This window comes from Eptesicus fuscus, chromosome 15, assembly GCF_027574615.1.
Source record: "Eptesicus fuscus isolate TK198812 chromosome 15, DD_ASM_mEF_20220401, whole genome shotgun sequence".
NCBI classification, from domain to species: domain Eukaryota; kingdom Metazoa; phylum Chordata; class Mammalia; order Chiroptera; family Vespertilionidae; genus Eptesicus; species Eptesicus fuscus.
Window position 1 is genome coordinate 70,392,075 of NC_072487.1, and position 16,029 is coordinate 70,408,103.

The following is a 16,029-nucleotide window of genomic DNA, read 5'->3' on the forward strand; positions in this document are numbered from 1 at the left end:
ATTAGCTTCATCTTTCAAAGACAATCATACACTTATTAGTCATAATAATGCTCAAAACAATAATTCTAAGCTTTTACATGACATAAAAAATGTCATGATGTGACTCCAGTTATCATCAGCTTCATCTCACTAATCTCTTACTATTTTAACAGCACTTCAACAATTATAGCACTCTGCTATAATTGTTGAAGGGTCTGGGTCCTGGTAGTTCTTGCATTTTACAAATATCCAATGAGCATTTACTATATGGAAAATACTGGGAATCAACATGATAGATACAGTTAAAAATACCTTTAAATACATTTTCCTGCATCTTTCTTCTATACCAGAATTTTAAAATACCTGACAAAAATCACATTTTATGATTTCCCCAGAAACAAAAAACACTACTATTTATGTGTGAATTTAGGAGGCTGAATCAAAACATGAAAAAGATGACATATCATAGCCTCCAAAAAGAGAAGGTTTTAAAGGGCTTGGTGCACACTCAAAAAGCATCCTGCACAGGTCCCTCTTTTTCTGGTCTAATCACTCCTCCTTTCTTGCTTTACTTTCAAATTTAACTCAGAAAAATTCCACAAATACTTCCTTCCTTATCGTATAAATAAGAAAACACAAAGGACACCATATGCCAAACCCAGTGGGATCGGAGCCTGGGCTTTTCTGGGCACTGCCGTAAAGTGCCGCAAAGCTCAGACCATACTCACTTGGCACAGGTGTCTGTGGCTTCATCCTTCTTCACTTCGGCCTCCCCCTCTGTTTTTGTGCCTTTGTTTGTTTCGTCCAGCCAATCTGAGACATGTTTGAGAGCACATTCAACAGTAGACACCATATTCTGAACAGCTTCAAGTTCCTCTGGAGATGGATAGATTGTTGAATGTTTCACCATAACATGGCGATCATCATTGGCAAAAGATCTAATAGATCTCTGTCAGAAGGAGAAAGAAAACAATTAGCTCAATTAAAAAAAGTGTTACCTGAAAAGGATGACAAATATATTTAAGTCAAGTCATAGTATTACTTGTCAAACCACTGTGAAATAGTTAGTGCTGAGAAAGTAAAAAATTGCTCAGGAATAAGAAGGAAAACCCCATTCTACTGAACACACCAAAAAATTAGAGATCTTTCATTCATGTTTGGTACGGTTCACCCAGATCATACTTGGTATGATGTATATGCTACCTTTTAGCTGAATCTGTGTTTTCAATACCACTTCAGAAAAAGTCACCCCCATCACACATCATCTGCTAGAAACAGACACTTCCTAGCTTCGAGAGAGTATCTGGAAATGCATGATGTTGACTCATGATACACAGTCTCTCCTTTCCAAACTGCTGGAGATTTCTGCACCTTGAAAAATTGATATTTTATAATACAGTAATAATACAAAATACACCGTTATATATGAACTAAAGACACACTAGAATACTATTTACTGTTTGTCATTTAAAACTTTGGTGCAAGGCTTTAATCCTTAACCCTTTGCACTCGCTTGCTTTTTTCTCGATTCCTTTATTCTAATGCTAACCGTGTCAAGTCACACTCGACATCCGAGTGCAAAAGGTTAAAAAAGATTGGCATGGGACATTCCAAATTCCAGAACAAGAAAAACACATACCGGGTAGGGCAAAGTAGTTTTACAATTGTGAGTACATGAAACAGAAATTATTCTTGAATTGTTATTTATTAATTATTGTATTATTTTCCATATAAACAGTTGTAAACCTACTTTTGCTCCACCCTATATTGCTAAAGAAATCAACTTCCCAAACTAATTTACAAATGTATTACATTCTCAATCAAAATACCCTAAGAATAGGGTATTAATACTGAACATAATTTTATAGCTCTTCTGAGGAGGAAAAAAAAAAATCAATGAAAGTAAGAAATATTCTACAACAATGGATGGGTGGTGCCATTGTGCTAAAACAAAATATCAAAAATTTAAAAAGCAGTAATTAAAATGACTGGTCCAAAAATCAGTAATACAGATTAAAGCCTAGAAATACGATGAATTTCATGAAAATATAATACAGTAGATCCTTCACATTCAAAAGTCACACATCAAAAACCTTTCAATATTTCCAAATTTACAAATACCATGAAGACACTTGTACCAATGCAAAGCAAAACGAACCAGGATAACTTGCTGAGTTTTCATAAAGCCAAAAGTATTCTATTTTTTTTTAAAGGATGGCTACAGTGTCTTTACTTACATGAAATTATGCACTAGTAGGTGGTAAATACTTGCTTTAAAGTTTTTACCTCAAAATAAAAGATTCACAATTTTACCAGTGTTCTTTGTTTTTATATCAATATTTTAAAAATCTATTAATTTGAACAAATTAATCTATTAATTTGCAAATTAATACTACACTATAATTAATTATTCCCTATAAAATGCAGCAACCTATAACTAAAAAGGTCAGTAATTCTTTGAAACCCTGTTATTAAATAAAAAAAGGACTAAAAGCAATCACAGAAGCTTTTTTTGTTCTAGATAAAAAATCATGTCTATTTAGATGTCTTTCTTAATCAAAGTCCACAACCAGTCTCCAACTAGAGTTTCTTTTGCCACAAACTTTTTAGTCACTTCATGAGATTTACTCATATATCCCAAATTAAGTAACAAGAAAATAAAAGAGCCATATAACGAATAAGAAAATGCTAGGTTGTTCTAGGGATTATAACTTAGTTGAGTTGCTCTTTAGAGAAGAAATTCTATTAAAATATTTTTGTTCTGGATGATAGGAAAAAATGCTAACTTTGGATTTTCTCCATCATTTAGTTTTATGGTGATTTACTAAATTACTTAGATTTCTGAGTCCTACATACTGGCCTCACCATAGTAAAATTAGATTGCTATGTAATACAAACCCTTGGTGTCTCTCAAAAATAACATAGACTGCCCATGTTAAGTCCAAGAGTCAACAGGACGTAATAGGACAAACATCATAAAACAATGATGAAAGAAAGAGTTAAATAAACAATATGACAAAAAAAAAAACTGGAGGGTGATCTTATTTACCCAAATAAACTCCAAATAGATTTTTAAAGTATTAAAAAATTAAATTGGAAGACCTATGCAGAAATAGAAAGTTCTCATTCAAATCTGAGATATAACAATAGAAGAAATTAAAAACGACCTACCAACCAATTAAATTATATAAAAACACAAAATTTCTACACCAGAAAATCTAAGCTAAATTTAAAATAAACTAGAAAAAAATTTTCATCAACTAGGACCAATGATATATATAAAGCATTTCTTTAAACTGTAAGAATATCAAGACCATAATAGATAAATGAGCTGAAGTGTTGAATAAGTCACATGGGAGAAAACACAAGTCAGTGTCATTTTTTACATCTCACCATAAAATTAGAGACAGAGAAAATCCCAAGTCAACATTTTTCCCACCATCCAGAACTAAAATATTAGAATTCCTTCTCTAAAGAGCAATTCAACTAAGTTATAATTCCTACAACAACTTTTTAAAAAATCAAACACTTAAAGAAACACTATCAGATTTACTAAACAACATATTTCAAACATACTGATGATTAATATTTTTTTGTTTTTTCCCCACTTAACTTTTTTAAACCTTTTCTCAGACACTAAAGGGAAAAATTTCACACATCCTCCTGATACAAAATACTAGGTGGAAATAATCCAGCACATTTTACCAATTAAAAAAAACTAGGCATCAGAGGTTATGACCTCATCTAACATATCAAATTCAAAAGTATGAACTTTCCACAGAAAACAAGATTTCCTTGATATTCAGTTCAGTGTCCCCAATACACTTAACAATTGACCTTATTATTTTAAAAGCATGTGGGAAAAGGCGGCTTTTTGAGTTAAATACACATTTTATACACATTCAAATTTTTTATTTCCATGGGGAAAAACAACTGAATTCAAAGAAAATTACACAACTTCAAGTTCAAGGTCACATTAGCCATTTGTATGTTTGCTAATGCGTTTTATTAGAAAATATTATTTATGAACATTCCCTCCTTTGTACTTAATAATTTATAGTCTGCAGGCTCATGGGGCTCCATCTTGTGGTTTAAAGGGCTCATAATAAATCTGAACTCATTTCTTTGCCTAAATGGTAGAGTGCCTTCTTTATCTGATGCACTAGAGCCAAAAATTAACACCATTGTTTTTCACTTGCCTTCCTGTTAACACTTCCAATTTTAAACTATTGGAATCTTTTATAACTTAATTAAGAACATAAATAACCTACCATGGTTTTCTACAGTGTTTTAGCTTCTTTTTCCGATCCTTTCCCCTCTTTCTTGTTGTCTTCACCAGACACTGTTTTATGTGACAGTACCTCCTCATAAGCCTGAGTCCCCTGACAACTCAGAGTCAATACGGCAAAGGTTTGAAGACTGCTCTCTGAATTACACCTGCAAGAGAAAATATAACAAATTTTCAAAAATGCTTATAACACCAACTTTTCAATAATGCTTATTTACTATCAGTTTCATATCTAAGTGTGGAGCCTTAAGCATGTTATCGACTAAAAAGAAACAATCTTTACAACAGAAACTACTTCATTTCAAACAAAAAGCTAAAACAGCCTTTGAAGGCCTGGGCCCATGAAAGAGTGAGTCTAAGTGACATGGCCAGAAAAGCAACCCCCTCCTGGTAGACAAAATGTGGCTGGCAGCTAGCTGACTTGCTCTCAATGAGATAAAGATATTAACAAACACAGTACCACCAACTAAAAAAAAGTAATAGTACTATTGTTGGCAACAATGTTGCAATTAACCTTGAGATTTTTCTATTGGAAAGGCATTAATCAGACCTATCCAAAAAGTAGATAAGACACCTGAAAATATACCACCACCGATTGTAACCATGAGCTTTTTCAATTTGATACAACCATGAGACAGACAGCATATGTTGGCACATGTTTTTCCTTTAATCGTTTTTAGGCCAAAAATTCGATTTTTTTTTTTTTTTTTTGGCTCTGTTCCCCTAACTCCTGAGAGATCCTACTTCCCCCTCAACCTTTTATGCACTGATATATGAAACTCCTGAATATCCGCTAAATCCTGTCTTCATTACCCATGGATAACTCTAGCTAGGATCCCACTGTATATTTCTGCCCAGAGGCCTCATCATCCCTTTGTTTCACCTTTAGGAGATTTTATTCCAGATAGGGTAAAAATTAACTCTTCTGAGCACTGATGAAATGCTTATCTATACTAATAAAAGGGTAATATGCTAATTAGACTGGGAGACCTTCCAGACAAAGCCATGGTGGCGGGGCTGAAGCAGAGGCAGTTAGGGGCAATCAGGCTGGCAAGGGAGGGCAGTTGGGGGCATCAGGTTGGCAGGGGGAGGCAGTTGGGGGTGAGCAGGCCAGCAAAGGGGAAGGGGGCAGTTGGGGGTGAGCAGGCCGGCAGGCAGAGTGGTTAGGGGCGATCAGGCAGGCAGTTAGGTGAGTGGTTAGGAGCCAGTGGTCCTGGATTGTGAAAGGGATGTCCGACTGCTGATTTAGGCCCGATCCAACAGTCGGACATCCCCCAAGGGGTCCCAGATTGGAGAGTGTGCAGGCCGGACTAAGGGACACCCCCCACCATGCGCAAATTTTGTGCACCGGGCCACTAGTATATTATAAGACAGCTACTTAAAAAAGAACACACACACAAAAAAACAGAGAGTGACTATCAAAATAGAACACATGCTTTAACTATGTAGATATCAGGAGTAACTTAGATACCACACAATACATAAACTCACAAAGAAGTAGCTTTGACTTTATTTCAGTATATTTTTTTTAAATTTCCTTTAAATAAAGAACCTCTCTTCTTGTTCTTTTTGTAAGTTTCCTAATATAGTCCACCAGTTACTCCCTTACAGAAAAAAAAAAAGCACCTTTTTTAATTTGGAGGGACCAGGAAAGTTACAGGTATGACATCTAACTCTTCCAAATACTACAAATGAAAAAAAAAGACCCATGATTATAATCAAACTAGAGGTCTGATGCACAAAATTTGTGCAAGAGTAGGCCTTCCTTCCCCCAGCTGCTAACACCTGGGACCCAGGCTTCCCTCTGGCCGCCAGCAGGCACCCGGGACCCGGGCTTCGCTCACAGCCCTGGCTTTGTCCAGAAGGTTGTCCAGAAGGATGTCTGGTCTAATTAGCATTTTACACTTTTATTATTATAGATGATACTCAGCTGTGACCTACGTGCAAAACTATTCATATCCTGTAACTAACTTTCCTGACTCTGGTTTACAAAACCCACCAGAAATAAGCTAGTGAGGTTTGACTAAAACAAACAAAAAGGTTATGTAAGTGAACTAACAAATGGAACTTACTTTGGTTATGTATACATATCACTTTAAGGTAAAGCAGGAACATGCACATGCTACAACTCACAAGGTCCTTTTATACAACAAAAAAACTAAGACTTGATCCCATGGTAAAAGAAAGATTGTACTACACAATTTAGAGTCTTTGGCATTTCCTATTCCCAACCCTACTCCATGCTAGAGGATTCAATACTTAGCTGTGAATCCAGCAGCCAAAAAAGAATGCTATGTGCTCAGCTGAGAACTAAAAACATAGTCCACACAAGCTGCACTCTGTAGAAAGGTAAAGGCAATAAATCAATCAACCATATTAAGAAAGTAGATTGAAAGTAGAAAAAGCAGGAAGAACGCTAAGAAAACGCTGAGATAGGTTGTGGATGGCCAATATAAAAGTACAGCACTCCTCAGTCATTTAGCACAGAGATAAACCACCTTATACATGCATCAAGAAGTTCTGGGATCCGCAGGGTGTTATACAGCATAGTGCAGGAATTCATGATAAAAGCAGTGCATCTCAGAATCATATTTTGTTGGTGCTGTAAAAGGAACTAGGAAACCATCTGGCCCAATTCCACCTACCCTCAGTTTACAAATGAACTACAATCAGAAACATTAAGGTCACACAACTAATCAGGAATAAGGCCTGGTCCAGCACCTAAAGCCCAATGCTTTTCCCCTACCATATCAATCTGAGAAAAAAAGTTAAATTATATACGGTAGACTGTAAGCAGATGGAAAGAAACTGCAACACATTTTTAAAGAGTTTCTTTTTTTATTATTATTGTTTCAAGTATTACATATGTCTCCTTTTCCCCCAATTGACAACCCCCCCGCCGGCTCCTCTCACCCCCGAGGGCAGGCCCCCACCACCCCATTAAAGAATTTCTCTTTTTTAAAATGGGTAAAATTATCACCTTCAAATAAAAAAACTAAACTTTGCCATTTAATAGCTATTGTGACATTGGAAAACTATATGACTCAGAAAACCACTTAATTTACTTGGGTCTCAGTTTCCTCTATTTATTCCACTACTGACAGCTAACATTTATGGAACTCATATTCTGTACCAGGCACTGTTCTAAGAGCTTTTCATACATTACCTCATTTAATCCTTACAACAATCTCAATAACTGTCTCTAATACATCAAGGAAACTAGAGCATAAAGAGGTCATATAACCTAATTAAAATCACAAAGCAGAACCAAGGTTCAAACCTAGACAATCCCTTTCAATAATTTCGCTCTAAAGACACATTTGTTAGACGACAAACATTACAAAGGCCATATAGCTGCACAGCACACACAGGCTTTGGCGTCAGACATCCCTAGATTCAAGTACAGGCATACCTCATTTTACTGCACTTCGCTTTATTGCTCTTCACAGATGTTGCCATTTTAAAAAACTGAAGGCAAGATCCTCCACCAGCACAGAGATTGTAACTTACTTTATTGTGATACTCAACTTTACTGCAGTGGTTTGGAATTGAATCCGCAATACCTGAGGTATGCCTATACCAGCTTTGCCACTCCACTTCTTTGAGCCAGAGCTTTCTCACCTGTGCAATGAGGTGAATAGTATCTACTTCAAACTAAATGAGATTGGTCATAAAAATACCTAAAAGTATCTGCCAAATAGTGTACACTCAAAAAATGGCTTCAGGGGAGAAGAAAACACTCAAATATCAAATAAAACATTTTATTTATACATCAGAAACAACTGAAAAACACCTTAGAAAAATATTAGCTGTGCTCTGTTAAATAAGAGTACTTTATAAAGCATGTTGAATGTATATGCATAGGCATGTGTGTACATGTGTATGATTTTTTTTAAATCAAGTACTGTTTTCTTAACAAACGTTTTTTAAAGATCAGGTTTACAGAAAAAAAAAAAGGTGGAAAGCAGAGAGAATCCCATGTTCCCATTCTCTCCACCACACAAACACCTTCCCTATTAATATCTTGCATTAGTGTGATCCATTTGTTATAATTAACGAACCAATGTTAATCCAGTATTAACCAAAGTCCATAGTTTACTAGGGGTTCACGCTTTGTGCTGCATATTCTATAGTTTTGACAAACGCTTAAGGACATGTATCCACCATTACTGAATCATAGAGAACGGTTTCAAAAAATCCTGTGCTCCACCTATTCAAGCCCCCTCTTCCAAAAATCATAATAGCTGAAGTATGCAGTCTTTTCAGATTGGCTTTTTACACTTAGCAATATGCATTTAAGATCCCTCCATGTCACTTTTTGAAATCACTGAATAATAGTCCATTGTCTGGATGTTCCACAGTTTGTTTATCCATTCACCTACTGAAGGGCATGTTGTTGCTTCCAAGTTTTGGCAGTAATGAATAAAACTGCTATTAATATTCGTGTGCAGGTTTTTGTGTAGACTTGTTTTCAACCCATTTGGGCACGAACACGGGATCATATGGTAAGACTATGTTTAGCTTTGTAAGAAACTTCCAGACTGTCTTTCATCCAAAATGGCTATGCTATTTTGCATTCTCACCAGCAATGAATGAGAGTTCCTGTTGCTCCACATCCTCACAGCATATGGTGGTGTCAAAGTTTTGGACTTGAGTCATTCTAATAGATGTGTAATAGTATCTCATTGTTGTTTTAGTTTGAAATTCCCTGATGACAGATAATGTGGAGCATCTTTTCATACGCCTATTTGCCATCTGCATATCTTCTCTGGTGAGGTATCTGTTCACATCTTCTACACGTTTTAATTGGGTTGTCTGTTTTCTTGCTGTTTAGTTTTAAGAATTCTTTGAATATTTTGGATACCAGTCCTTTATCAGATATGTGTTTTGCGAAGATTTTCTCCCTATCTCTGACTTGTCTTGTCATCCTGTTAACAGTGTCTCTCATCTTAATAGAGCAAAAGTTTTATATATCCCCCAACTTATCAACTTTTTTTTTTTTCATGAATCACACTTTTGGTAGTGTTGTATATCTTTTGCAACTGACCTTAAAAGGTGAAAGGTTTTAGATGTCAGGCTACCAGACTGCAAAGCTAGGTTTTTGTATGTATGAACATTAGACCCTTTTCCTAGGAGCAAATCTCAAAACTGAAGAATGACTATGCTATCTATATTCAAACTATAAAACTTAGTCAAATATTTGGAAATTTTTCTGAAATGCAATTAAAAGAAAATATTTTAAATTAAGGCAAGAAATTACTTAAATACTAGAGGCCCGGTGCACGAAATTTATGCGGGAGGGGGGGGCCCCCCTCAGCCTGGCCTGCACCCTCTCCAATCTGGGGCCCCTTGGGGGATGTCCGATTGCCTCTCGCAATCCGGGACCGTTGGCTCCTAACCACTTGCCTGCCTCCTGCCTGATCGCCCCTAACCCCTCTGCCTGCTTGCCTGATTGCCCCTAACCACTTCTGCCTGCCTGCCTGATCACACCTAACTGCTCCCCTACTGGCCTGATCACCCCTAACAATAGGGGAGCAGTTAAGGGTGATCAGACAGGCCTGATTGCACCTAACCACCTCTGCCTCGCCCCACACCCGGGACCCAGGATTCCCTCCTCCAGCTGGTCACAGGCACCCAGGACCTGGGCTTCCCTCCCTCTGGCTGGCTGCAGGCACCCAGGACCGGAACCAGCTTCACCTGGGACGGTGGCAGCCGCAGGGGACATTTTGTTAATACTAACATATGCAACTTCACCAAAAGAAGTTATGTAAAAATAAAATATCCAGGCTATACTTCTCCATTATGAAAGAACAATCACATTTCTACTATATTAAAGATGAACAAGATAAAGTTAGAAAAAGACACCTCACAGATAGGACAAGAGGCTCACTTTAAATTATGTGAGATTATAAGTAAACTAGAAGCCCGGTGCACAGATTCATGCACCGGTGGGGTCCCTTGCCCTGACCTGTGCCCTCTCACAATCCAGGTCCCCTTGGGGGATGTCAGATAGCCGGTTTCAGCCTGATCCCCGCAGGCCCAATCCCGACAGGAGGGAGCCCAATCCCCACAGGCCCAATCCAGACAGGAGAGAGCCCGATCCTGTGTGTTGAGGGTCTGTCCCCTGGTTGTCAGTGTGTGTCATAGCAACCGGTCAACAAGTCATTGGGTCGCTTAGGCTTTTATATATATAGATACTAATTAATTGCCTATTCTGGATCTAGCACTATGCCTTGGTAGTACATGGGACACAAAGATGGATCAATTCAGACACACTAAGAGAAGAGCAAATACTACATATAAATTCAGTACTCCCCTCTACATGGTGACATTCAGTTTCTGTTGTAAACTAATGTGAAGAACACTGAATTTCAGATTTTCCTCTGGAAATTTCCTTTTATATTTTATATTTAAAAAAGCACAGGAGAAGACTAAACTGAAAAACCTGTCCACTACACATACCCACACCAAAAATCCAGCTATTCAACCGTACCCCACAACATACAGTGATGGACAAGTGCAATCTCACCACACCACCAGCAGCATTGCAACACTGGGCTTGGGGCAAAAGGTCCTTTTCTCAATTAACAGCTTAAACAAGTGGTACAATGGCTACAATCCTGACATGAAATGCACTGTATGAAGTAACTAAGCAGAACCAGAATGCTTTTTAAATACTTACTGTCAGTGAGCAAAATGGAAAAGATGTTATCAAGTCACCCATCAAAGAAAGTGGTAACAGGAAAACACATCTCACTGAAATAAAGGGACACTAGCTCTTCCCGATTCCTAACAGAACAGATGTGATCAGCCAGCTAGATTACTCATTTGGTTAGGTTGCTCGTTTGGTCAAAGAAACAATAATTAAATGCATCATAATAAGTCCTTACTGAGCACCTATAATATTTCAGCCACTGTTCTAGGCACTTAAGATATATCAGTGAACAAGAGACTAAAATCCTGTCCTTGTGGCTCAAGTTCAGAGAGGGGAAAACAGCCAAAACAAGTAAATGTAAAAATATATAAGTTAAATAATATGTTAGAAGGTATGGAGAGAGAGGAGGTGACAGCGCAAGTACTGTAGAGGGGGGATGCAATTTTAAACAGATGGTCAGTCCTCATTGAGAAGGTGACACCTGAGCAAAGATCTGATGTGGGGAGGAAGTTAGTCATGCAGATATCTATGGAAAGAGCAGTCCTGCCAGGAAGACTGTGCCTGGTTAGGTAGAGGAACAACAAGGAGACCAATGTGGTTGGAGGGCTGGAGTAGGATGAGTGTGAGAGAGAAGAGCTTCAAGGACAGAGGGGTGGTAGTGAGGGACCAGATCATACAGGAGAGAGGTTGGCAAACTTTTTCTTTAAAGGACCAGACAATAAATACTTTAGGCTTTGGAGCCATAAGGTCTCTACTATTCAACTGCCATTGTAGTGCAAAGATAGCCATAGACTACATATGAATAAATGAGTATGATTATGTTCCAATAGAACTTTATTTATAGGCAATTACATGTCAATTTCATATAATGTTCATGTCACAAAGTATCAATTTTTTTATTTTTTAACCATTTAAAAACATATTAGTCTATAGGTCATACAAAAAACAGGCAGTAGGCCAAATATGGTCCATGGGTCATAGTTTGACAAATCCTAACTTTAAAGACTGTGGCTTTTACTTTGTGTGAGAGGGGAGCCCTTTACAGGGTTTTAAGCAGAGAAGTAACAATATTTGGCTCATGTTTTTAAAAGGTCACTATGATTTCTATGTTGAAATACATAGTAGAAAGAACGAGCATGGAAGAAAAGAGGCCACATAGAAAGCTTAGTAATCAGATTCTTTATCTATTCTGAAGGTAAGGTGACAGGACATCCTGGAAGAATGGATGTGCAGTGTGAATGAACTGGAGATATCAGGAGTGACTTCAAGGTTTTCAGCCTGAGCAATCAAGTTAGGGAAGGTGCAAGAAGAGCAGGTTTTGGGACTAAGATCAGGCATTCCACTTTCACCATGCTAAATTTGAGATATTTATTAGATATCTAAGTAGGTAACTAGATTAGGATATAAATTAGGCACTTTTCAGCATATAGGTAGCATGTAAATTAGGTACAAGGAAGTAGTTGTACCAGTGAATGGGAAAGCCAGAACAGACATAACCACTGTCACAAGAGTGGCCTGAGAGGTAGGAGTAAAACTAAGACTGTGCTATTTTGAAAGTCAATTAAAGAAAACTTATGAGGCAAGCTCCTTGAATTAACACACACACACACACACACACACACACACACACACACACACACACACCGGAAAGGGGATACAGCATGCGAATGAAAATCCTGAGTTTTAGTCCTCATTTTACTAAGGATGTTTAATATACTGCTGTGTAAAGTAGTCTTACCATTTACAAAACTTTTACCCGCTGCTATACTAGTCTAACCCCACTTCAAGCCAATTTTGGAGAAAATTTTACCTTGAGAACATCAGGTAAAAATCTTCAATGACTAAATTCATTACCTCAGCAACTGGCATTCCACTCAAGATATTCAGTGTGGCATTCCCCATAAACAAAACTAATGTAATTTTTCCCCTGGCAGTTCTCTGACTACTGTAGTTCTAGCTGCAATGGGAATAATGACTCTTCCCGGGAACACCTTGCAATGTGCTACTGCTAAGTTTTAAGTTCAACCTTTTACTTACCAGACAGACCACCATTATTTGTCATTGATCTCAAATTTACTCTTCCATGAAAGCTTTACCTAATACTTGAGCTTAATATAATTTTTTCCTTCTGAACCATCTAGCACTTTTTCAAGTTCCTTTATGACATTTCTATTACTCAGTTTTAGTTATTTTTATCATAAGTTCCTTAATGAAATGACTTACCTTTACCTCCACAGCTCTTCTTACAATGCCCCACACTCAAAAGCTCAATAAAAATCTAAATTCAACTCCAGATTTACCTTTCCTTAGAGATGGTGAAACCGCAGAATCTAAGAAGGTTCATATGAAAGGCCACCATCTTTTCCCATATATTTCCATGGCAGTCATTATCACTGTGACTTATGTGGATTATCCGACTTTTCCTCCGTAAGCACAAATTCCAGTATTTATTTGACTTAATTTACCCATCTTGGATTAATCCCTCAAACCCTAATTCCTTCAGGACTTTATTATTTAGTTCACTGACACATGTTCCCCTCTGTTTCTGGCATTATTCTTAGTAATTTCAGTAACCACATAGATGACCCTTCTAAAATTCTGGCCTTTCCATTCCCTGTAGTCCTTTCCTCCAATGTTCTCATTTGCTTTCCTACCTTAGACACCCACTCCTCACCAGGGCCCTTAACCTATTAATCCTACCACCTTTCACAATCCCTCACCCTTTTCATGCCTTCAATTCTGTCCTTATACAACTGAAATTACACAATTCACCATTTATCATTCACACCAGCAGTTCCCTTTGTTAGCCTCTCCTTTTAGGAGATACATAATTCTTTGGGTTTTATACTTTTGCTTTCCATTTTCTCTCCTTCCATTCCCTCTTAAATTTACCCCAATCGGCCTCTCACTCCGAAGCTCCAATGAAACAACTCTTGTCAAGATCCTGTAGGACTTCCATGGTGTTTACTGCTGTGAACAATTCTCAGACCCCATTTTAGTTGATTTCTTAGCAATAGGTGACACAGTCCACTGTGCCCTATTTGAACACTTCACTTCCCTTGGCTTCCACGCAGTACACTAGAACTGTGCCTGCTTCATAAATTATTCTACCATCTCCTTTCTTCTTTATCTCCATGACCTCTAAATAAATGCTGGAGTGCCTTAGGACTTAGCCCTCACACTTAACCTCTTCAGTATCTTACTGTGTTCCACCCACATTGGTATCCTTGATATTTCTCAAACAATTCGCTCATACTCCCATCTCAGAGGCTTTACACTTGCTAGTTTACCCCAGATATCCAAATAATTCCTCTTACTTCTTCAGGTGTCTGCTCAAATGTCACCTATCTGGAGCCCATCTCTGATCACCCTATAAATAGCAATGCCTCCTGCACACCTCTAACCCTATTCTATTTCTCTCCATAGGATCTAACATATGAGATCTTTGCATACTCTTTGCTTTTGTACACCTAGAAAAATACCCGGCACAAAGGAGAAACTTAAGCCGATTTTCTCATACACATCTTCAATACTTACAGCAGCCCTGCAAAGTAGTGAAAAAGAAGAATAAGTAGTATAAATTTCCTATAATCTTTTAAAATATGAAAGCACAAATATAACAAGGTGTTAAGTGATTTGTCCATGATCACACACAGGCAGAGCTATCCCTAGAACTGGGGTTGGATCTCTAGCATCTTTCACAATTCACATTCTCCACATTTTATAATTCACTATCTCCACAAGCAAATCAAAGAGCAGATGTATATTTAATTTTTGCACAGTAATATTTAAAAGCTCAACTTGAGATTGAGTCCTTTAAATCACAATCAGATATGAAATACCACCTAAACTGTACATGCTTCAATAGTATTTATTTTCTTTTCATTAAAGGCTATGATGGAAGCCATCAGACTATCTTTAGAACTTACAGATCTTGTGACAATTCTGATCAAAAGGAAAATGGGGTAATGTGTCAAGAAACAGTTAAGTATTCAAGTATTCTCTGTCCTCCTGTGCCTCACTGCAGCACACTTAGCACCAAAGGCTTTAAACCGGCACCTTGGTAAAACAAGCTTCCCATGGTGTCTGATTCTCAAGACTTTTTGGTGCCACTCTACAGAACAAAGAATGGCAAAGAAGCCATACTGGAGATAGACTGACACGATTATTTCTCTTAAGATTGCAAAACAACCTCAGAACCTAAAATCTAGTTATAAACAAGCAGTACTGTTCAAAATCACCAATTTTTAAATAAACACAAGTCATTTTAATTTCTGACAGCAAAGAAAATGCACAAATTCATCAAGTATTATGTCAATGTAAAAAATTTTTCATACATAACAGTGCTAAAAACTAAGAAATATATAAGATTCTTCAGTAAAGTAATAATTTAATTTCCAGACTCTTGCCAACACTCATTCTTCTCCCTCTGGCATCCTCTGCCACAGTTGGAAACTGTGTATCTAGGTCAGAAAAGACAAGTAGCTTTTCAGAACAGCTCAATATCTTTGGCACAAGTGTTGATATTATAATTCAACCCTTTCACAAACTCCTTTTAAAATATACCCTAATGAAAATCAGAAGATTAGTACTACTGATATTTATGAAAAGCCACTGGAAAAAAAATACTTAAATGCTAGATTTAGAAAAGTGATAGAGGTAATGGATTTAAAGAGAAATATGAAATAGACAATACAATGTAATTAGTATAAGAGCAATGGATTTAGGGTCAGAAGATCTGCATTCTAATTCCAGCTCTGCTATGACTGAGCTGGCCAATTCTGAACAAATGTCAACCTCTCTGAGCCTCAATTCCTTCACTTATAAAAAAATAAAAGGGTTAGACTATATACCTAGATTACTTTTTAGGTATTGCCTGTTTAAACATGATTCTATGATAAGCCAGAATCTATGGGTTCATTTTATATAAGACATATTAAATTTATTCCTTAAAAGTATTTGTTTTTACAATGTGGTCATATTTTAAATATTATAAATAAAACTAAAAACCAGATAACTGGGGAAATCTGAACACTGAATTTGAAAACATGGAATTATTTCTAAAGGGTAATACTGGGCTTTTGAGGAGGGTATTCATATTTTTTAG

The 16,029-nt window shown here is 37.1% G+C and overlaps 1 protein-coding gene across 6 annotated transcripts in view; it reads right to left on the reverse strand.

Moving 5' to 3' along the window:
* STRBP (spermatid perinuclear RNA binding protein) overlaps positions 1–16,029 on the reverse strand; it is a 137,234-nt gene that overhangs the window by 65,426 nt on the left and 55,779 nt on the right. For 5 of the 6 annotated variants that reach the window (XM_054727496.1, XM_054727498.1, XM_054727495.1 and 2 more), the window contains exons 2-3: positions 4,251–4,416; positions 708–928 (exon numbers count right to left, since the gene is read on the reverse strand). In XM_054727496.1, the coding sequence (XP_054583471.1) occupies positions 708–928; positions 4,251–4,253 (224 nt within the window). In that variant the 5' untranslated portion in view covers positions 4,254–4,416. Of the gene's footprint in view, positions 1–707; positions 929–1,182; positions 1,314–4,250; positions 4,417–16,029 lie in introns of those variants that run through there. The other variant, XM_054727497.1, reaches the window with a different exon arrangement.